The sequence below is a fragment of the Phaenicophaeus curvirostris genome, chromosome 1 (assembly GCF_032191515.1).
Source record: "Phaenicophaeus curvirostris isolate KB17595 chromosome 1, BPBGC_Pcur_1.0, whole genome shotgun sequence".
Classification (NCBI taxonomy): domain Eukaryota; kingdom Metazoa; phylum Chordata; class Aves; order Cuculiformes; family Cuculidae; genus Phaenicophaeus; species Phaenicophaeus curvirostris.
In genome coordinates, this window is record NC_091392.1 from 9,355,564 (window position 1) to 9,380,035 (window position 24,472).

At 36.2% G+C, this 24,472-nt stretch overlaps 1 protein-coding gene across 3 annotated transcripts in view; it reads left to right on the forward strand.

Moving 5' to 3' along the window:
- The window catches only part of SEMA3A (semaphorin 3A), a 410,652-nt gene that overhangs the window by 280,080 nt on the left and 106,100 nt on the right, over window positions 1-24,472 (forward strand). For all 3 annotated transcript variants that reach the window (XM_069875193.1, XM_069875106.1, XM_069875016.1), the window contains 2 exons: window positions 12,893-13,050; window positions 15,789-15,851. In XM_069875193.1, coding sequence (XP_069731294.1) covers window positions 12,893-13,050; window positions 15,789-15,851 — 221 coding nt within the window. The remainder of the gene's footprint in view (window positions 1-12,892; window positions 13,051-15,788; window positions 15,852-24,472) is intronic.

The window sequence follows — 24,472 nt, forward strand, 5'->3', positions numbered from 1 at the left end:
TGGCTGGTCTAATTTCATTTGTTCAAATTAATTTGTTAACTCCCTTTGAGAAGGTAAGTAGTGTGTCACAGCTTGAGGCAGGTCCTCTGCACATGACTCCTTTTTGTTCATAGCAGGGTTCAGGCATGCAAATGTTGACATTTTGAAATTGTTTCCCCAGTAGGTCAAATTAGTGTTAGTGGCTGCAAAAAGAAAACACATCTACTCTGATGCTTCTCATAATTAGACCAGCTAGAAATAAACCCAAACATTTTCTATTACAGAATCCATGTCAGCTGCTGCTGGAATTACATTTGTTTAAGGAAAAAATAAAACAAACCAAAATACTTTATCTTGAATATTTATTTGACAGCACAGGAGACAGAAATGGTTACAATAAATTTTGAAAACACTGGAAAAGTTTAACTTTGGAAAATGTAGTGCATTGGTTGTACACTGATTGGTAATGCGCCACAGAGGCTCAGGATTCACTAATTTGAGTATTGTGAGATATCAGTTCCTGAAGATTTTCCAATATGTATATGTCAATAGGAAACCTCTTCATCATCAAGAGAAGGAGTAGTTTTCAAGCTGCTTTAGAAATATGAATGTAGTCTGCAAGGAATGTCATGACGTTGCTTTGTTTTATCTTTCTTGGGTATTACTTAGTCTTCAAACATTATGAACATGTTGAAACTTTATTATTATGTTAGTTTATTCCAGATTTAATCAAAATCCTGCTAGATCATAAAGAGTTTTAGAGACACAGTATACTTAACTTTAAAACTTCAAGTTATAATCCGTATCTGCTATAGATTAATTTGGGTTTACTGAAAACGGTAGAGCAATAGAGTAATATCAATGTCTGTGATCTGAAATCTAGCTCTTTGGAACTTATTATGAAACACCTAGTGTTGCTTTAATTTGGAAATACTGAATCAGTGTCCTGTTCAATTTTAGGTCAATTGCAACTTTAATATAGGATTCTTAATTTGAGGAGGGGCATATCTCTGGAGTATACTGTTAACCGCAATGTGGTAGTGTGTGGCCATCAAAGAACAATGTGGGTTCTCCTTTAACTTTCAGTGGAGGGTGTGTGTATATGTGTGTGTGTGTGAATGTTCCTCATCTGTCAACAGTGACTTGTGGTGTCTTGGATCAGTGTGGGCATTTGGAAGCCTGTGTGGCAGTTGATATATATATATACTTGAATATTGCACCCAAAGGAACATTCCCTCCCATGGAGGGAAATTAGCAGAGTAACTAGTGGAGCTGCTGAGAATTAATAATGTCATTGGGTCTGGAAGGGTAAGTGGAAATTTCCCTGCCTTTTCTCCCCAAACATTCCAACTTTTATTGTGTCCTTTACATTAACCAAACTTACACCGAGGCTATACAACCTGCCAAAGAAATTCATTAAACTCATTGTGCAAGTGTGACAATTTAGGACCAATGGAGAATGCTTCCTGAATCCAGGTGATAAATGGGCCTGTTTTAAATGACTCAAAATGCAAAGAAATGCGGAGTGTGAAACAATGAACTTAATTAAAATTCACTCTACATTTTGCAGAAATTGATGCATTTTGGTAATTCTCATTTTCATAGAATCGTAGAATTGCTTGGTTGGAAAAGACCTTTGAGGTTATTGAGTCCCACTGTACTTGCCCACTACTCAGTCATATCCCCAAGCACTTCATCTGCCCGTCTTTTAAATATCTTCAGGGATGGTCACTCAACTACCCGCCTGGGCAGCCTGTTCCACTGTCCAGTGACCCTTTTGGTGAAGAAATTTTTCCTAATATCTAATCTGAACCTCCTCTGGCATAATTTGAGGTGGCTCCCTCTCATTCTATAATTTTTCATGATAAAGAAAAGAAAGCAGAGCCTGCTTTCCATTTCGGTGTGCCTGGGCCGTTTAATTAATACCTTCAGTCTACAGGTTATCCTCTAAATGTTTCTGTTCTGACGGGGAACTAAAGTAAATAATACAAATGTGATCTCTGATCTCTGGCTTGGTAAGATATGTGCATTTTTTGTGGCTTGAGCAAAACATGTTATACTGATTCTCATTGATATTCCACTGAAGCCTCAGAAACGTAAAACTTCCATTATTTCTCTTCCCTGATGTAAAATTACACTGAACTTTATTCTTGATGCTATTGTGTTGATGCTATGAATAAACTATAATTTATTTAGATTGATGAGACCCTGAGGATCAGTCGTGTGGGCTAGGTCTCCTTTGTGCTAGTACAAGGAGAAAGGAAAAGAATTTTTAGAAAATTAATTGGATTAATTTGAAGCATGGTAGACAGTCACACCAGCTTTCTCCTGCTCCCCTCCCAAGTAATTTCATTGAAAAAGATATTACTTGTTTTTTTGGTTTTTTTTTTACTTTTGGAACAGTATTTTCACTTTTTAAGTTGAAATTTGTATGCTTGTCACGTGTCTCTTTCTGACATCTGGTGCAGCAGGTGAGAAGAGATGTGACAGGACATGCTGCAGTTCAGCCATTTCAGCAGATAGCATCCACCAGGAACCCGCTACAAACTGTTTTGGGGGAGACTGGACAAGTATACTTGGAGTCAAAACATCCCAAAGTTACTTTCAGTTATCTTTTACTTCCCCTCTGAGGCTACTCTAAATAGAGCCTGATGAATCAGTTGATTGGGTGTTCAAGGAAATTTGGTGTCAAGCATATTTGCATTGACATGTCTTTAAGCAAATGAACTTGTGCTCTGAGGTCAAGCACCACACAGTTGTATCCAATTCTTGTGGTGCAATAAGCACAGCCATCCAGCAGGTACTACTGAGAGCTGGTAATCCACTCACTTTCCCTCTTTAATCCTGCTGGAAATTGCTGATCAGTCTTTCTGGTGTTCACTTAAAAGATAAATGGGTTCACTTAAAATATAGACAGCTTATTTCAAAACAAAAGGGATTAGAGGTTGAAATGCTGTTACAGAGGATGGATTCAAACCACCATGAAATGGTGCTGTTTGCAAATACTTCCACTGATCCAGGGAGTCCCCAAAGTCTTTGATGGTGGGAGATGGAGGGAGGAAGTGGATGGGTGAAGGTGGCCTCATTGGTATCCCCAGAGCACCCCAGGTCTCGATGAGAAGGGAGTGGCAGCAGTTATTTTGCTCGGTTACATTTCATGACTCGCATCCTCAGTATTCTTCTCAAGACTCAAGTCATGGCTGCACTTTTATCCACACTTGTCTAGGAAGGAAACATACTGTCTCCAACCACAACCAAAGCAGGCACATAATATGGGAAATCCATAATAGGGATTCTCCATAGTGCAAGAAGATAATAGGGCTAGGTCAATCGGATAGTGATAGTTCCCCAGAATACTCTCTTAAGTTGAGTACTATTTGAAATTCAGGAACTTGGTGAGATATAGTCTGTTTCTCTAAATTTAATAACCTTTTAAAGGTTTCTTTTTGTTGATCTTATCACTTGCCCCTCAAAACTATAAATATTTTTACTATCTACAACACCCCATGTCAAGAATTTCCACAATTTAACTGTGTGTTTGTGAAGTGATTTAAGACATTTTTTAGGAGATTTTAAACCTAGTTAAAGCACTTCGACCTATAATTTCTTGGTATTATCAGAATTAAAGTTAAAAGTTTGCTTGCATGTCATTACATTTTTAGTAGAAATGTGCTCCTCTTGGCCCCTTTGGAGTATACCCAGACTCCAGAAAGTTAATGTAAAAATTGTTTTTAAGGTTTATTTTCCCTTTTGAATTTAGCAGTTAATTAGAAATTCACAGATTGTAGGTACTACTAGAAACATTTGATAAATAATAGTAAATAATTTGAAGTAACATTTAGTCTAATGGACACCAAATAGATTTCACATATTGCAGAACTACAGCAATTAGATTATTTTTTCATTAGAGTAAATTCAGAGCAAAATTGGGCATCATCACTTACTCTCTATTTTGGTACTGAATTCTGTGCAAGGAGGGTCAGTGGTTAGAAGTCTCTCCTTTATTTTGCTGTGGTTAAAGTGTATTAGCAGAGCTGTGTGTATCTGTATGTGAGCTACACAGACTGTTTAACTACAGTCAGTGCTTTCAGCCCCTTGCTGAAATTCATCCAAACCCTCCCCTGCGGATTAAAAGAAACAAGTGCTATCAGAAGAGAGGAGACTGTAAATTCAAGCATGAATTTTACATATCCAGTCTCTTAATGTGAAAAGACAGTTCCTGAAAGTGCTGGATATGTGATCAAAGTGAAGAGTGGATCCCATTCTGCATAAATAAATTTTGACAGAAGAAGTGTTGATAGGTATGTCTGAAATTGAAAATATGAGGTCACTGTACCTATATGAGAAAAGCTGGACACAGTCCATCTAAGCCCCGTGGTATATAAAGTGTAACAATGTACCTACAAACAGAACTACCCCAAATTCTACTTGCATCATATTAATCACAGGACTTTGAAGAGCTGTTAGACAAATAGACAAAAGAGTTTCATACATGATTTTCAAGCATAAAAAGAACTTTTTTGAAGCAGATTAAGTGGATTTTTCATCGTAAATCTGTCCATGAAAGTCTGAAAACTCAAGTACTACTTATTCTATTTTGCAATTTTGCATTTTTGGCCAGATTTTCGGGGAAGTTTCCTAACTATATTGTGCATATTAGCTAATTCGCCTTTGTGAGTAATTTGTGCATTTTTATGTTGTCAGCTCAGTAATTTAAAAAAAAAAATTACATCGAAGAAGGACATGTTTAATTTCAGATTGAATCTACACCTGATGTATTTTCCCCTACATCACAGTATTATGACCTGTAGAGAGATACTCTCACCTGCAGCCTCTTATGCCAGTGAAAGATTTCACACCTTTACTGACCGATGGCTGATCCACTGCAGGTTCCCCTCAGTCTCACGCTGTCTCAAACTTGACATCTAAGTTCTTCACAGGCCTACCCCGTAAGTCTCACCAAGAGTCAACGGAAACTTGGTTGTCGAATACCAAATTCTTGAAAATACCAAATACCAAATACTTGAAAATAGAACTACTGGGCTTTTTGAAAAATTCCCCTGATATCCTTAACAAACTTAGCACCTCAGATTTATTAATTCTTTTAGATAAAGTCTTTTGTTCTTGAGTTACATTGGTTGAGTACCTGAAACTAAGATTACTTTAAGAAATAGAAAAAAAATTAATACTCTTTACCCTGAAAAAGGAATACATTCACAGTTTTTTCTTCTATCATAAATGCAACTCCAGTACATGCGTTGACAGTAGTGTTATTTTTGATTCCTAATTGTCCATGGTGTGTGTACAGGAAAGTTACTGACATTTTGGACTTTCAGGTTCAATTGGTAGTAATTTAGAATAAAGTACAGTGTTGTTAAGAGACAAATGAGAAAAAATTGAACTGACCTTCTCACTGGGCCAGCTTTTCAGAATGCAGTTTTCTGAAACGTCATGGTATGTTAAGTAGTTTGTTGCTTAATACTCCTCAAGCATCTTGACAAGTTTTGACATTACTTAGACAGTTTTATTTTCACTTGACAATTTATTTTTCAGAAATAATAGTTCTTTGGAAGAGGAACTGACTTTAAAAATAAATAAATGAACCTAAAACTTCTCAAATTGTACTTATGCAAAAACCAGCATGTAGATATTTTGTATTTGCATTGACTATATCTGACTTCCATTCATTATCATGATTATGACATAGTCATATCCCCTGAGTTAATTTCAGAGATGCTTGCCTGCTTAGCCTGATGTAACACCCTACTTGTTCAACATGCAGCTTCATCGTAGCACAATTAGATGACAAGCAAAATCAATTAATCTTTGCTGACCACTTCACCAGTAGTTTTGGACACTACAAGTACATAAACGAGTTTCAAGCTAGCTCAGATGTTTCTATACTGCAGCATGGTCAATATTTTGAGCAGGCAGGTGTGCCTATAGAGTAACAGTTCCTTTCCTGCTTTGATTTTGTTCTTGGAGATAAAGTTCATGACTTGAAACCTGTGTCTCGCTTTTTCTGGAAATAGCCATGAGTAAAAACTCTACTCCATGTTACGCTTGGACCCAGCGTGGGGATAAGCTGAGGATAGGACATGACAGTCTTCCCATCTCATCCCTACTTGGTCAAATGAAATACATTGTGCCCTGGAAAAACAACTGTCTGTGCTGTTAGTCATTGAAAAGGTTTTCATGCCTTTGTGATATGATAGTTAATGAGACAAGGATCGTATACTTTATAGATAAGGTAATCCTTGAAGTGACAACTACCCACAGTTTCACTTTCCTGATAACCAGTACTGGTTCTGCCTGTTGAAGATGAACTTTCCAACATTATCATACTAGCAGCAGAGAAATGATGAACTGCCAACTACATCTGATAACTGACTGACTTAATTAAAGGCATTTAGCTAGCTGTTTACCCATGCTAGCTCAGATGGTACTATTCAGGGTCATGCAGTGCCACATTGAGCTAACCAAATGCATTGTGGATATATTACTGAAGTTAGAGGGTTAAGTTAAGATGCCTGCAGTATTTCTAGTTGAGTTGGCATGTTTAGAAATAATTCTCATTAAATCAGTATTTTCTGTATTATTTTGCTACATTATAGAAATTATATAGATATTGTTCTTAACAGCTGGGAGCTTAATGGTACAATGCATCACTTCCACTATTTCTCCTGATCTTTCCTTGTACCAGCACAAAAGGGAGGTAGCAAAGATGTTACCTGCTCAAATTCTAAGCCAAATAAATTTTCACTTAGACTCATAACTGTTCAGTAAAAACCAGATCCTAGTCTCTCTTCACCATCATATATTTCTGTACACATAAAAATGCTAAAGCTAATAATTATTGTTTGTAATTTTGTAACAATGTTTTACTTAAAAAATTGTGAAGCTCACAATTAAATAAGTGCCATAAACTTTCTCACAAAGACAGATTCATTATATGGGATGTTACAATAATCTTACCAATATGTGAAATCAAACTTTAACCAGTAGTGGTCATTAACCATTTCATTCAGTGGTTACTATTTCTCATGGTTTAGAAGAAAAAAACCTGAGTAATAGGGATAATCTTGACTCACTTTCAGAGACAGAAAGGACAAATAATGCATATAACAAAGGGGAAACAGGTTGGCTTTAAAAATCTAAATGTTGTATGTCTTTAAAATACCATGTGACTCCTTCAATTATTCAAATCAAGAACACTTTAAGGGCTGTCATGTAGCTAAATAGCGCTGACATTAATGAGCTAAAATCTTCTTTCAGTTTTACAGTATAAAAAACATATGCATCAGTATTTTGAAGTCAAAGGATCCCATGCTTACGCTGGTGCAACTGAAACAAAACATTGGTGCAACATTCCTCCTTCCAAGTATCTGGTTTTAATCAAACTATACTCATGGCCCTCAAGGTTTTTTTCTGCAGTAGAAGGTAGGCAGGAGTGTTTCATTTAAACTGCTTGGTTTACATCATGAGTACACTAAAACCTGTATATCTTGTCCTTGCTACTTCTAATTGATAAATTGTAATGAAAACATGGTTCCCTGAACTATGTTTCTGAACTACGTGTTCTCTCAGAAACAAAAGTTTCATAGCCAAAAAAAATTATTCTGTTTTTTCCTCCTTTCAGTACTGTTCAGTGAAACCAGGTGATTGGCAACTGTTATGATAAGGTAGATGAAGAGGATGAAAGCTAGTGCTGATTGAACAGCTGTGAGAGGCTCTGTTCCAATTGTGTTTTGATTTCTGATAAGATATCCCTCTCTTTTCTCCCAGTGTTTTATCTCATTCAAATTACAATAACACTGAATTGCCATTAACAACAAATGCTGTATAGTTTCAAGTTTATCTGGCTCATAATGTAGCAAAAGATCCAAAGGTGATGCTTACGAAACTTTTCATGTTACATATCTAAATATGGATAGACCCCTTATTGCACTATATGATCTCATACACTTTATAAACCCTTTTTTGTTTGTTTGTTTTAGTTTGGATAAAACTGATTATTTTCTGATATTCCCAAGCAGGCATTTCTAAAATTATGTGAAAGAAAAAGTTTTTGATAGGTTTTTAGATGATTTTTCTGTTTTCTTTCTTCTGCTTCTAATATTTGTCAGGAGCAGACTTCCCTGTCTACACACAGAAGAATAAAACAGGGAAGCTGCAGGAGAGGTTGCAAGTTACAGTATCCACTATTTTCCTTGCATGGTAGAATTAGTATCTTAGAATTCAGCAAATAATCACTCAAAAGGTAATGACTAATTTATACCCAGGATTATTTAGACAGATATACATGCTGATATACAGAACAGACACAATATGCATCTGTGAAATCAACAAATGCATGTGCAAACATGCTGCCACCTGATCCTCTGTAGCCAAAGTAAAGGCCTGGCCAGAGAAGAAGGAAATGCTCTAGCATAATGCTGTGGGGAGGCATTGCTCACAATTCAGCAAAATCCCTGTTTGATGGCATAATATGCATTGACTCATGCTTTATCTCCTTCTAGGAGATATACAGCAAGATCTTATCATTGCTGGCAAAGGAATGAAGGTCGACAATTTTGTGCAACCAACAACCCACTCAGTTGATTCTCAGGCATGTTATGACGAGCAAAACTGCCTGTATAATCCAGTCATTCTATGGAGTCACCAGTAACAGGACAAGGCCAGATCTGAATCCTAGTGAGAAAACTGGAAGACCTTTCCTCTGATATTTCTAGAAATTGATATGTCCCTTTGATCCTTATCAACAAAAATAATCTTGGCTGACATGTTATTGTGAAATCTGTAGCAGGAACTCAGGCCAGAGCTCACAAATTTCCTAACTTGTTACTAAGACAAATTCCCTCTCACTAAAAAGATAGTTCACATGGCAATAGAGAAATAAAAAAATCTTTTCTTTTGTTATGTTCTCCTCTTGACAAACTCTGTTGAAGAAATACAGACATAAAACAAGGTTTACCATAGATAAAGCAAACCTCAGGATCTGCCTGACTGTATTCATCTTAGCTATAGCTGTGGTTTCCTGGCTTATTCTTTAATGAAAAACATGTCATAAAAATAAACCAAATCTACATTCCTTGTGCATGTGTATCTCCGTGGATTTCACTACAGGAATTTGGCCCTCTGTGTGGATACATACTATTATGTTGCAGTTTCATTAGAAAATTAAATAATCATGTATTAAAAGGAAGGCAAGAACCAGAGACTGGTTTTCTTCTGTAAATTTGCCAGCTTAGTCTGGCAAAATGAATAATCTGACACAAGTCAGGCTGGATCAACAGAAACATCAGTTAACAGAAGAAAGGTCCTGCAGAATCTGCAGAAAGGCACATAGAAAAATACCAAATACTTAGAGCTTGGGCACTGGAAGAGAAATAAGAGTAAGATGGAGCAAGCAAGTCAAGGCTGTGAAATAAAGGTAGTTGAAGTTAAATGATTAGCAGGAGAATCTGTCCCACAAACCTTGATAAACCCAACCTCCAGCTGGTTTCAGTGATCATCACAAGTGAAAATCCAGTATAATATGGTAGTTTTCTTTAAGACATGGTGCATTTCAAACCATTAGTTTGGTCACCTGCAATACAGTAAATGTGGGAATTAAGCACCAGTAACAAAAACAATGAAATCTTTGTTTTTTTCAAAATAGAATCATAGAATCACTAGGTTGGAAAAGACCTCTTAGATGATGGAGTCCAACCATTCCTATCTGCCACTAAACCATGTCCCTGAGCACCTCATCTCCCTGTCTTTTAAATACTTCCAAGGATGGTGACTCAATCACCTCCCTGGGCAGCATGTTCCAGTGTCCAATGACCCTTTCTGTGAAGAATTTTTTTTCTGTATCCAGTCTGAACCTCCCCTGGTGGAGCTTGAGGCCATTCCCCCTTGTCCTATCACCTGTCACTTGGGAGAAGAGGCCAGCACCCTCCTCTCTACAACCTCCTTTCAGGTAGTTGTAGAGAGCAATGAGGTCTCCCCTCATCCTACTCTTCTCATTGCTAAACAACCCCAGTTCCCTCAGCTGCTCCTCATAAGACTTGTTCTCCAGCCCCTTCACCAGCTTTGTTGCTCCTTTCTGGACACCCTCCAGAGCCTCAACATCCTTGTAGTGAGAGGCCCACTTGTATTACACATTACTTATTACACAGTATTTGAGGTGCAGTCTTACCAGTGCCAAGTACAAGGGCAGAATAAGCTCCCTGGGCCTGCTGGTCACGCTGTTTCTGATACAAGCCAAGATGCCATTGGCCTTCTAACGGCCACCTGGGCCACTGCTGGCTCATGTTCAGTTGGCTATCAATCAACTGCATGCATTCTAAATCTACCTCATACAGCATTTTATAGATAATACCACAGTCATAGCATGCAGTAGTTAGCTTTATAGGGTTCATTCATTCCTGATCAAAACAACAGGGATGACCAAAGCTGAGGATGTGTCAAAAAGAAATAAGAAAATGCTTTCTAAGCAGTTACTGAAGAAATGGCACTTGACTGCAACATCTGATGGAATAATGTTACCATCTTTGAAATAAAAAGAACTAGTCAAAGTATAACAGAAGTAAACTATTTTTGAGTGTAGGTAACTATTATCTGTCTGCACAGGTTATGGATGCATTAACCTTTAATAAGAAGAATAGCACCAAAAAATAGAAAAGAATTAGGGCATACTTAGTAGACAGTATACATTTCATTTGCTTATTTAAGGCATTCAGCATTTTCCTCTTGGCATTGCAATGCAATCTTTGTTCTAAATCTTGATTTATTTTAACACCGATCAGCCATGCATCTTGCCATTATGACTGATCAACATTTAACAGAATTGATGGATATCAGTGCCCTTCCAGGAGCATGCCCTGTTACTGCTGTTTCTGACATTCTCTCAGTGATAGTCAATGGCTAGATATGGAAGAGACACTGGGTGGTAAATACTTTGAAACTAATTAATTTGAGAAAGTGGAATACTTAATTTGTATTGATTGTGCCAATGTCATTGCTTTGTTCTTCAACAGTCCTTTCCAGAATGTCATATGAAGCTGTATTCATCACTGCAGAAATACATGTAAGTTAGAACAAACAACAGAGGAGCTGCAAAGATTATGTAGGTTTTTACATCTTAGTTGTGACTAATTCAATCCTAACTAATTTAGTAGTGAATGAGAAACATCAGCACCCAAATGACATTTTTCTCCCCAGCCTGTATTCTCAACTTGATTCTTGACAAGGAGACACCTGATTTCACATGATTTGAAAAACACTGCTTGGAATATGGTTAGGCCTAATCTTTTGGGCAATAGACCCCAGAAATCTAGTCATCCCCTGCAAAAGTCAATAATGGGACAATACGACAGATACTGGGTTAAAACTCAGTAGAAGTGTCCTAGTCTTTGAGAATGTGATGGGATTTAGCTTTTAGTTTGACTTCAAATTACATGTTCACAAAACCCCCCACCAATATTATCTTTAACACTGTTGCACAGAAAATTTGAAAAAACAAAACAAGGAAAAGAGGTTTTATATTTCCCTGCACAACTACACCTGGTCCTTTTAAGTTCTGCTGTGGTGACATATGAACAGTGAAGAAGGTGATGTAATTTACTCTTGGCTGTAAGAAACTGTAGACACCAATGTTATGATCTGGCATTTTTCATGAGTATTAGAAAGCATGGAAAACATCAATCACCATCTGTAGATTTGAATATTTAGATCTCTGCCTTAGAAAAATCATATCAGGCTTGTTCTAAACCAAGTAGCTGTGCGTAATTTTACATTCATGTAACGTTGGCTTCAGCAGACACTTGTCTTTATGCCGCAGTGACAAAGGGCAGAATCATACCTGAGTGAGTTCAAACCAAGAAAGATGAAAAAATTGCAAAGGTTTTTGACAGCTATATTATAAGAAAAATGATCAGATACAGATGACAGCAAAGCATTTCTAGCCAAGAGACTTCTAAGACAAGTTAAGCAATCAATCATCTGCAGCATTCACTATTCAGCGAGTCGACATTCAACATCTGAATCAGTCATTACAATGTAAAGGGAATTAGTAAAGTCTCTAACAAAATGCAAATAAGTGAACTGGAGGACAATACAGTCGAATTCTAGAACTTGGCAGAAAGCCAGAAGAATTATTTTGACAAGACTGCTTGGGGTGATTTGATTTCTTCTTGTTATATTTAAAAAAAAAAAAAAAGAGAGAAAGAGAGGGAGAACTTGAGAACTTAAGTCTAGAGAAGTATAAATTTTAAAAACTACTCTTGTTATACAAATGTATAGTTATATTTAGCCAGAAAAAAATATAGAATAAGGAACACCATATTTTGGTGCATGCTCTGACACTTTGCTACACTGCTACACAAATTAACTCTTTTTGGTTCTTGTGAGAATACTGTAGCTTACTGTCTGCGTCAGTAAGCTTGGAAAATCATAATACACATAAGAATAGATTGCAAATATTATTTTATCTCATCAACCAGTTGTACCTATCCCCTTTCTCATAATTTTCAGATCTGTATGAAATAGTTTTGCACAGTGAAGGTAGGGCAGTTTGTATTTACATGCCTTCTTGTCAGTGGGTCATCCTCAGGTGTATCCTTGTAAATCTCATCGATTGAACAAAATTGAACTTTGTCCAACAATTAATGAGTTACCATCTAAGACCTCATACAGGCTTTTAATTGATTTCACAGATCTTTTGACCTCTTTTCTGTAGAGCTGAATCTCACAAGCAAGGGTTTGAGTACTTGAAATAAAAACATTCGTGGGCCCAGGTACAAAGAGCTTTCACTGTTTTTTACTACATAAGTATAAATTCCTAAAATGAAATTCCATGCAAGTCAAAATACAGCTCTGTAATTTAGTTGACAATATTAACAAGGAAATTATCACCTTTATCTTGCAGAAATGTTGGAATCCAACAATATAATCAATTTCAATGGACTGGCTAATAGTTCCAGTTACCATACTTTCCTCTTGGATGAAGAACGGAGTCGACTCTACGTTGGAGCAAAAGATCACATTTTTTCTTTCAACCTGGTTAACATCAAGGAATATCAAAAGGTACTTTCATTCATGTTTTGTACAATGTAAGGGCATACTTTTTGCAGATTTTTAATTACTCAAGCAACATCGGGCACCGCATGAATTATGTAGTAAGCATTTGAATGTCAATAATATTATTACAACAAACCAGCAAAACATTTGCTGACTCTGTGAAGGAAAATTTATAGCGAGCCTATGACTTATGACCGTATAACCTACAATACATTTTTTCAAACCATGAAAAAGTAAATGGTAAGTGAATAATCCAACTGTTTCCCAAAAAAGACTTACTTCATGTTTATTGTTAAAAACCCCAAACACCTATTCTGATAGTTTACATAAAAAGGCTTATTTGTATATGTTTGCAGATAAAAAGGAGCTGTTTGAAAGTCTGAGTGTGGACTTCTCTCCTTTAACCCAGCATTTGTAGCCACTCTGCTTCTGTTGCTTTTAAACTAAAATAGATTCAATATTAATAAAAGAGGAATAGGTCCATAAAATCTTGCCATTCTTGATGTAGAATAAAATTTTCCATTAAAAGTTGGAGGTGAATTAAAAGATGACAAACAGTTCAGTGATATTCTTTTCTTTAGAGTCTAAACTGATAATTTAATTTCTCATTTATTTTAATAAGACAAAATGCTAAGAAGGTAAACAATGGGATGGAGGTTTGATTTGTTATATTATGTATTTGATGGCACATTTTAAAGCCCAGAGAGTACCCTTTTATGAGAGATATATTGCTTCAATAGCCAGGGATTTTTTTTCCTGGTGTTCCTGACCTTTTGCCCGTTTGACTATTAGCTTCCTAAGATGATAGCAATAAATACCTTGTGTTTTCTGCTCAGAGGGAAGACAGGCTATTCATTTGTATTCTCTAAGGAAAAAGGATAAAAGGAAAACTGAGTATTTTCTTTTCTATTCTCTTTAGAGTAGCTATAAAGGAAACTAGCTATTTATTTGAATTCTCTAAGGGATTGATAGGTTAATGTGCAAAACATCTGGAATAATTAAAGGCAAGAAGGTGTTTCCATTGCAGAAAACAGCTCTGTAGGATGGGAGAAATTGTATCTTACATACTTAATTTGTCAGATAGCTTTTGAACATTATTTGAAATTGTATATGAATGTTATTCTATTAAGTAAAGAATTTTCTGTTGGTAATATGGAACTGAATGTTAGCAACAGATGTAAACTTTGCAATTTAGACTTTAGATTTAAGAACAGGCAAAAAGCTTAAAGAATTTGGGGATGTGCTCATTAAACATAGGATGGTCATAGAAGAAAATTGCAATGCAATCAGTGCTGCACTTGAGCTCAGACTTCACCAGTTGTTACTTTCACCATGAAAAAAAGAACTGAGATTTCTGTCTAAATGCTGATAGCCACTTATGACTCCAAAGGAGGACAACTTAAAAAGCCAAACTTTCCGTTCTCTTAAAATCAGTACAATTTAGCTGACATCTAAATCAAATCAGAGGAAAATCTTGTGCTGTGAGAACAAGGAAATAGAACATCTAGCCATTCATGTTGTGTATTAGAATTTTGGCTTGAATAATATCGAAATCTTTGCCCAAAACTTGAACTGAATTTGAACTGGTTCTTTTGGGAAATCTGAGAAGTTTGGTTAATGTTTTTCAACCTAGTAAATGTAAATTTTCACGTCTCTGCACATTTTAAGTTGAGAATAGAAGCAGGAAGTAGCAGGAATCCTTTGAGAGAGAATGTGCTCATAAAATTTTCAGCCTTATTTTATAGACTTAAGATGTTTGATTGCTGTTTGGATTTCTTTAAATTTTAAGAAAATTTTGAATTTAAAAATGTGATTGCAAACTGTATTTTTGAATGTCACATATAAAATCGTCTTTGACCTCTTCTGTCATCCATATTAATTTTTTTTTTCTTTTCTTTTCTTGAATACTTTGCCTTTTACTTTCTTCTAACAAACTGTATTGAACACCAAGGCTGTAATCCAGACTTACAGCCATTCATATTGCATTATCTGAGGCTCCCAAATGAATAGCCTGGCATTTTATGGGAAGATCATGTTTTATTCTATATGTAATTCCTAAAAGCTTTTAAAAAAAAGCATGAATAATTGACTGTAAGCGTCTCTGGATTTTCTCTGTATGAGGTGAGATCAATTTTCTGCTAAGCAAACACTATAGTAAACCTAGGCTTAGGTTTACTTGTGTTAGGGTAGCTCTATAGGAACAACATAAACAATTGTATTTAAATGGTGTGATATTTTTCAAATACTGTGGCTTCTTTTCTATTGTTTAATTAACTAAACCTAATAAAAGAGTGAACTGGTAGATACACTGAAGAGGCAAACACCTCGTTTCTGATGCTGTAACTTAATTTGAGATCACATTTCACATAGATCCAATCTATGTCACCAAGCATCTGCAATATTTTTTGTTCTCAATCTCCATTTCATTGTATGACATTTAAAACAATGAAAGAACACTCACTTAATGGAGAGTTAACACTCTTATACTTAGTATTCAAGATTCATTGCTGAGATTCACAATATAGACTAGATTTCAAGATTTTTTTACTATGTTTTTACTGTTTTTACTATTATCCATGTTTTACTCCTTTTGTTTTATTTCTTTGTCATCAAATTTTATGGAAGAAAAGGAAAAGAATGGGGAAAAGAGAAACTGGGTAAAGACGCTTTGTAGGATTTGGTCTGCAATTTGTGATTATTGAATCATGAAATAACACAACTTGATTTTTATTTTGTGTCTTTAGATTGTTTGGCCTGTATCTCATTCCCGAAGGGATGAGTGCAAGTGGGCTGGAAAAGATATTCTGGTAAGTACAAATCTTTTTAGCATTTTTTTCTTTTATAAAACATTGTAAATATTTTATTATGCTTTATTATGTTAATTCTTAAAGTATTTTTACTCCTCTGAGAGGTCACACATCTGATCATAACTTCAGTCTTGAGTTATCTCAGCCTTCTTATTCAAAATAATGACATTTTGTCTTCATGACCATAAGTTTAAATTTATAAATGGAAATCATGCAAATTAAATAGAATTTATCTACTAAAAAAAAAAAAAACCCAAACAAAAAAACACAACGAGAAAGAGAAGGGAGAGAAAACATCAGAATGAGAAATATTAAATCTTTGCCCTCCTCCAGGTCCTAGTCCTACACTGAGTTCCAAGAAGTACTTTCTCTTTGTGGCATCTCACTGGAGTCGGTGGGTTTCCCTGAGCTCTTTCCTGCATGGAGTTCATAGCAAGAGTGAGGTCAAAGTGGTTTTAACATTCTGCATCAGTTTTGGTGCCTCAGGGAAGACACTGTTACATGAGGCATAATTTTCTGTACATTTTCCGTACTTCCCATGTGCGTCTTATTGCCAATATATAAATAGGAAAGATATAGCCTGTAGCCCCCAAATAATAATCATTCCACGCTGATAAGAACTGTTTCTTTTATAACAATAATATGGGAAATGGGAAGACAGGGCTGAAGGAGGGGAAAGGGAGAATAAAAAATACGTGCATACAATAAGCCGAATAAACACTTTCATAGCATAGCCAAATGGGAAATCATTGTGGTTGCCAAGGTATAACTGAGAGTGGAACTTGACCCCATGTGTGTTTGCTATTGGCCTGATTTTCAGAGATGATTCAGTAAAATATTCATAATGCCAACCCTATACCTCTGGAGGGTTCCATTTGAATAACTTCCTAAGTCACAGTAAAAATAGTTTCATTAATCCTTACCTAGGCCATAGAGGACAGTTGTCTTTATAAAAAGACGTTTGGGAACAGCAGATGTGAATTAGGTAAGAACTAAGAAATATGGGCTAAGCTATATATGTGAGGGGACAGCTAAGGTGCCAGATACATGGGCTATGTCATTCGATAAAAATAATATGTTTAAATTAATCCATCTTCATGTTCACAAATAACTTTCAGGAGTACATTGCAAGGTGAGGACTAGAATATCTAATATTCAAGGTTAAAAAGAATAAGGCTAGTGTTAAATGACTGAGCAAATTAACTAACCTTGCAGCTTGATCTTATGCTAAGTATATTACATTAAGTAGATTTTTTTATAGCTTGGGTTGAAACCTATAAAATTAATAGGAGGTTCAGCACTTAGAATGAAAGCACACTCTTTTATTTTTTTAGTAATATTTTTTAGAAATTCACAATAGTAAGAAAGAGTGCGTTTTATATACATTGCACTAGGCTGATTCCAGTCAAGTCATCATGAATAGAGATGCTGTTATTCTGTAGTGAGCTGGGAAGCTGAGGTCTGCATCCTCTGTTTATGCTGTAACTATTTTATTCTCCCCAATTCTTATGAAATTAGGGAAGCTACACTGGCTGATAATGAATAAAAGGTTAAGCCCATACCGCACCTCAGTGCTGCGTGTGACCTTGGTCCATTTACTGCCTGCTTTGAGCCCATGCACTAGAAGCAACATTCCCACAAGCTACTTGAAAGGACTAAGGCAAAACAGGAATACATAGTTCAAGGCACAGTGTGTCCCAAACTGAGGGGAGTGATAATACAACACAATGTTGCTAGAATTATATAATTTGTTTTCATAAACATTTTTCACCTATTTGGGCTGTAGGGGGTAGTTTTGCCTTCTTTTTTTAGTGTTTAGACTTCTCTGCAAGTATAGGTGAGAGATAAAAAAAAAGCTTAGGTCATATATAATGTGGGTCTAGTTTTGGCAGGCAACTGGAAAGATGGATTACATACCTTGGTGTGCTCAAGTCATCATCTTTAAATCTTTGCAACTACCTCTTCTTCCATGAAGTTGTGCATTACAAATTATTTAATGTAACTGCTTTAACTGTAATTACAGATAAAATTACTGATCATTTAAGAAACTTATTATTCCTCCCTCACTTATTCCTTAAAGCCATTGTCAGTACCTTGGGAGTGTGAAATGTAAAGACCATAAAAATAACTCAACAGACCCTCGTTAGAGGGAATAAGAGACAAATAAAGTGGCATATAAAACTTGCTTGATTTAATATTGCTTTCAGCAGGTACCTTTGCTAAGATATTAGATACTCTTCATTTGTGATAGTTCAAAACTTTCTTCATGACAGTCTATACTTCTACATTAAGATCTTTTTTACAAACTTTTTTTAAAATTATTGATCTCCAGGGGAAGTCAGTGTTGAAAATGTGCGTCCCCACTAATAGGCCAGGTGCATTGCAGCAGCTGCAGTGCAAGTGTAACCCCAGCTCTGCCCCACTGCTAACCTCAGTTCTGACCTCTGAGATTTCCTCTCATAATTATAAGAGCTAATTTACTGTTATTTTCACTCCTGCGGAGGGATTCCTTATACTGACACTGTCAGTCGTGCGAATCTAGATGCAAGCAGGGTAGTAGCTCAGGACAGTCCACGTGGGATTTGAAGAGGGTGTCTGGCTTGGGCTGTTCCTGCTCTCCTCATATCCCTTTGTTCCTTAAGTAGTCATTTTAATTTCTCTTTCTTAAAGGGCTTAGTATATGTTAATTAAGCTTTGCTGTGTGCATAGATGAACCTTTCAAAGTATGCTTCAGATCTGAGCTGAGAAGAGAGCCTGAAAGATTCACTTCACTATGCAGCACTTACTTAGAACAGGACTGATTGTAAACTGCTACACTTTCCCACAATATATAGATTTTTTCCATTAAATTGTACTGTCCCATATAAGTACTTACTATAAAAATATAGTTCCATTTCATCAATAGAGAGTATCACAAGCACCAAAGTAACATTGTTCATGAAAAATTATGCACTATAAATAACAAATATTTGCTTACATAATTCAATTAAATGAACAGTTCTGTGAGAATTTCTTGATATTTTAAGTCTCTCATTTGATATATTGTGCTTACTGTAAGTCTCATAAATATTTCTCACAATTCCTGACCATACCTTTGTAAAGATCAAAGAAAACAAAGTCTCTCCAGGATACTTTTCAGTTTTTATACTGAGCTTACAATACATGCTGCTAGTCATATCGCTCACTAGTGAGCCTCAATATTTTGATTTTAAGATCTCTCAGGCACCTGGGACGGAGCAGAAACACATGGCAACCTCTGTGTTACATGTGGGTTAAATAATAGGTAACTGAAAAAAAAAAAAAAAAAGTGGCCACAATTCCAGTCTGACATTCCTGGGATTTCATAAACCAGCAAACCGAAGCTTGGGTGATTTACAAAAGTGAACAGAAGCAATAGTCACTTTTGCATGTAGGGATAGGGGAGGGATAGCTTGTTGACTGGAAAGCTCATCTAATCCTTAAACTATTAATCTACTATTGGTTTAAAAGTTTGGGCTGCTGTTTAGTTGATACATCTCTGCACTAGATTTGGCTGAGGCACCATAGTAGTAGTTCATGTGATACACAATTAATCAGAGAAGTCCCTATAAAAGGATATGATAGATTTCATGCCTTGAAAGCTTTAAAGATGTGTTTCTGAAGGGCACCACAGAACGTTATTTTCAAGTGTGATTTTAGTATCTAATTTATTTAGCCACTACTAAAGATTCTAGCTCAAATTAAATTGTTGAAATGTTCCCTTCTGGCCTTGACACTCATAAATCTTTACAATTTCAATGGGTGCTTTAACAAAGTCATATAGGACAAGCTATATGATGACAGATATGTACACGCACTTCTGATACTATATGAAATCACCTTCTCCCTGAATGTTTCTGGTGAGAAAGAAATTTTGATATACAACGACGTACAAAGAGTACCAAGTGCTTTTACTTGGTACTAGCAAGCTCCTACATACTCAATGCATATAAACAGCTCCATACAGAGTTACACTTTCATGACGTTTCCCTTAACAGCTGAAGTGTATCAGTACAATTGTATGTATAGTTGCACTGACTGTATTATAATCTAGAGGAAACAGACATCTACTTGGGCTATTTAATTGCCATTAAATTTTATCTCATTATTAATTCTTCCCTGAATTCAACAGTGATTGATTGACTTCTTTATGCTTTATAGTTCTTTTCGTGATAATTTGGAAACACTTCAGATCAGAGGCTTATTCCCAGTTAAGAAGAGACAAGGTTTTTTACACTACACATGATATAGCTATATTTTGTGCATGCTTCTTTGCATGTAAGTGTGACTGACACATAATTATTGAGTTTATGGTTCACGTAGGTAGAATCACATGACTGTAATTTAATTCACCATCTCATTTGTTATGATAATAATTAATTCAAGCCAAAATGTTCATATGTCATCTTCATTTATTCTTCCTTTAAAGTTTTCCAGCCCCTCTGTATATGGTGGGAAGATTAGCAGTTCTGCAGGTTTATAGTTCTGTAAGTGTGCGATGATTTAATTTGGAAAGAAAGAAGAAAATAAAAAAAAAGGTGGCTTTAACTGAGCAGGTGTCCCTCAGCCATAGGTAGTAATACTTTTGAAAAACAAAGTTGGCAATAAATGAGCACTATTCCCTTTAACTTGTTTTATTACTGTTGTTGCCTTAGGGAGAATAGAGGAACATGAAGGCAGAAAGTAAAAGTAATTCTTTTCATCTGTTATTGTAAACAAAGATCTGAAGAGGGACTCTGAAAATTAAATAGACAATGCTGGCTGGATCTAGAAAGCTTACTTCGAAATTCATCTGACAGTGACAATTTTGACGGTCAAATTACCTCTGGCCCTTTGGGTGTGCCAAAAAGAAGTTCATCCCTTTCTGTCAGGATTCTTCTTTTGGAGGATATCTACAGCCAGATTTACAGCTTTTTTATCACCAACCCTCAGTGCTATCCCTTTTTCTTTTCTGTCTTAGCACTGCTTTTCTCCAACGTGGCACTGATATGCTTTAACAGAGCCTAAAGACCCAGAAGAAGGGTAAAGGTGAATGTCCCCTGGGAATAGGAAGGGGTAAAGTCAGCAAAAATCTAAAGCTTCAGTGACATTAGGGACAGAATTTGCTCTCAGTATTACGTATTACAAGAAGAAATGTGACTTTTGAGCCATTTGTAAAACACACAGTGCCACTGCATATCTATTTCAGCTGTATCAACTGTCCTGGTTAATATACTGGGTTCATTAGCTTGAGGACTGCTCACTCCTTAATCTTGTCCACAATCTTTACTGTGGACATCATTTTCTACCAAAGCATTTCTTACCATTTGAGAGATGAGAGGGTGAGACATTTTGCGAGTAGTGTGCTCCTTCAATATCATTGTTGTGTAAAACTGCTTTGCATAGAATACAAGCAAAAGAGAAAGGCAGATAGAAGAAAAAACAAACAAACAAACAAACAAACCAACCTACAACTCCTTCACTTAGAGGTGAGCTGAGCTTGGTAGAAAAAAGAAGTATAGTACACTAGAGTCTTTCAATGTCGTGTGGAGCTCTGACAGAATTTTGCCCTCCAGGAAATTACAGTTGCGCCAGCTCCAGTTCTTGGATAGACCTCCACTACACACCCACTAGCATAAAGCCTCGTTTATGGCTCTTAGTTCAGATGTTGATCCTACAGCTTGTGTTCATTTAGGCATTTGCATATATTTCTTTATATGAACTGACCAAGGCAAATCAGTTACTGTAAGGTAATAACTTGTGTGCATATACAGAGGAAGAGTTAAGTTGGCAGTTGTTCAGATTTTCATATTTTACCCAGTTATGAATCATGGGAAGTCACTTAAGTCTCTCAGTATGGGGAACAAATCGATACAGATCAAGGAGAGAGCTAATTTTCCAATTTGGGCCTTATTTTTCTGTTTATAGGTGTGACTATAGAAATTTGCTTCTGAAGGAAACTTAATATTCAGCACATTTAATGCAATCTTGCAGAAATGTTTTCTTTGTTGTTTTTGAATTACAAAGTCACAGAGTTAGCAAAGGGGTTGCAAAGGAGAAATGAAGGAAAAATCATTTCCAGAATTACATGGTTTAGTTTTCTATCAGTAGGTTTTCCTCATAAGCCTTGTTTTGGCCTTGGCAAAGTCGGAGAATTACTTCTATTTACCACTGAGTTACCAGCTATTGCTGTTTCAAAACGATGTTGGGTAATTCCTTGTTATGATTTATTACATACCAGGATGGACAGAGTAAATTTATTCTTCATACATTCCTTTCCAGAGGACATTAACTGGATGATTGGTAGAAATGATCAATATGTTTAGTCCCTGTTTTCTTTCAGGGCTTTCCTTTTGGTTCTGGTCACATTCTTTCTTTTTTTCTTTCTCCTGAATTCGCATCACATTTTTTCAATTTTAACAAACTGGAGGGTTTTTGTTTTGGTTGATTTTTGGGGATTTTTCTGTTGCTTTAATAAAAGAAAGGCTAGTTTAAGGATGAAGGATGAGTCTGCTCTGAAAGATCACGTATCACAGTTCATCTGTATTCAAGATGTGATCACTATATTACTATTTAATTAGTCCACAATTTTTTTTTCCTGTAGTTCTGTTACTCACATACACCAAAAATAGGTCCACTAAATTTCTCCCTGCTGCCCATAAATTTCAAATACTGTCTTTAAAAAAAAAAAAAGGCAAAGTTCTTAAAATAACCTAGGAAATAGTATGCAATTATTTCCTATGCCAAAGCTAATGTTTTGTTCTGTTTCTGCATCTTCATGTTAACAGAGATCTTTTGAAAAACCTTTTCAGTGTAAAGAAAGTTTTATATTCTGGAGATGATGGAACAAGAAAAATAAGAACAGCAAAAAAGGGAGAATTTATATCTTCCTGTCCTACTTCGGGGTTTTTTTTGTTTATTTGTTCATTTTCTGACTGACTGATGTGATCTGTGTTGGATCAGATTATCTATTGATCGCTTTTTCACTTGGGTAATTTCTTCCTGATTAACAGCTTCCAGAATGTTTGTGTTCCTAATACATGTATTAGGAATATAAAAATCATAAAAACAAACCAAAAAAACCCTACACCCCAAGCCTAAAATGCTTAGCAACTCTCATTTCAATGATTTCACTTTGGTGCCAAATTTTTATTGAGTGGGAATTTTAAGCTTCTGTCATGTAAGGCTTCTCTGTTCAGCACCTCTCTGTGATGTCAGTGTAGTTTTATATCCATGCACAAATTTCTAGATTCCCACAGTAAGGCACATACAACTTCATAGTCTAGCTTAGAGTACTTTTATTTACAGCACACATGTTGCTAAGCAGCTATCCCTCGTAGACGCACCAGTCCTTTGCTCCTTTTCAACACTTCCTGGTTTCCTGTATGCTTTCAGCACAGAAGTTTTGAGTATATTTGTTCTGTAGCTATGAGTGAAAGTCATTATGGGACATTCCTTTAATATGCTGAATAAAGGCAATGTGACTGATACAGAGCCTAAGTGCTTTATGTGCCTATAACAGGCTTCACAACCTGTTTGTCTGAAATACTCCACCCTATTAGCAGGTGTTGATCCTGTTTGGAAAGGGAGGGTGTAATCTGACTTCTCCAGGAGACAGGTGATCACCCCACCCAGATAGAAGAGATAGAGGAGAGGGATTCTTTAGATGTAGACTGTGGCTGGAACTTAAATTGCTGCTGGGCCTGATGGGACTGCTTGAGCTGAAGCCGAACAATATTGTTCATTTCTTTGTTAATAAAGCCATGCTCCAAATGTGGGACAGGTTTACTATTAAGAAGAAACCCAGTTTTTTAAAAAATTATGGTCAGAAAAGAACTAGCTTCTGCTTGACTTCAAGGCTTTCCAGTGTTTTGAGTTATTCCTGAAATACTCTGTTTCTTAAATAAATTAATTCTTTGCTGTAGGAAGTGCATACTACGTCATAACATAGCAATTCAAAAGTAAAGAAGGTTCCTAACACTCATGGGGAGATTTAATGTACGATAGTCATGCTATGGCTGCAAAATCCTGAAAACACACTTGTTTGCTGGACTGCATCCACAAAAGGTTTTGTTTTGTCTTGTTAACTATGCATTAACCAGATGTACAAAAATATGAGATGGCCATTAAATCAGGTATTTAGTGCTGCAGCCTTTTCTTGGCATCCCTCTAGCTGTTCACAAGTCCAGAACAATTATTATCTGCATCTGCTGAATGAAGATTTAAAGACTGGAACACACTGAATGAAGAAAAAATTGGAGACATTTTACTTCCTAACATCAGTGGTCAGATGGTTAGTGCTAATGACAAAGATTTGAAGACTTGATGTGTTTGGTCCATGATGTCAAGGGAGTCATCTTTAAAGCATGGCTTCTAATGACTTTTTCTAATGGCTTCTGGCTTACAGCTGTTTTCAGGAGAAACCCTAGGGAGTATCCCACCTGGCTTAGCCACCTCCATGCTTAGCCTTAGTGGTAAACTCTGGGCCAAATGACCCAGTACCAGTAGTGACCACCAGATTTGCCAGTAGGTAGGTAAGCAGGCAGGGAGACATTTTGTGTTTCACCCTCACTAACACAAAGGAAGAAGCAGAGGAGCCTTCCATCTGCTGTGCAAGTGTGCTG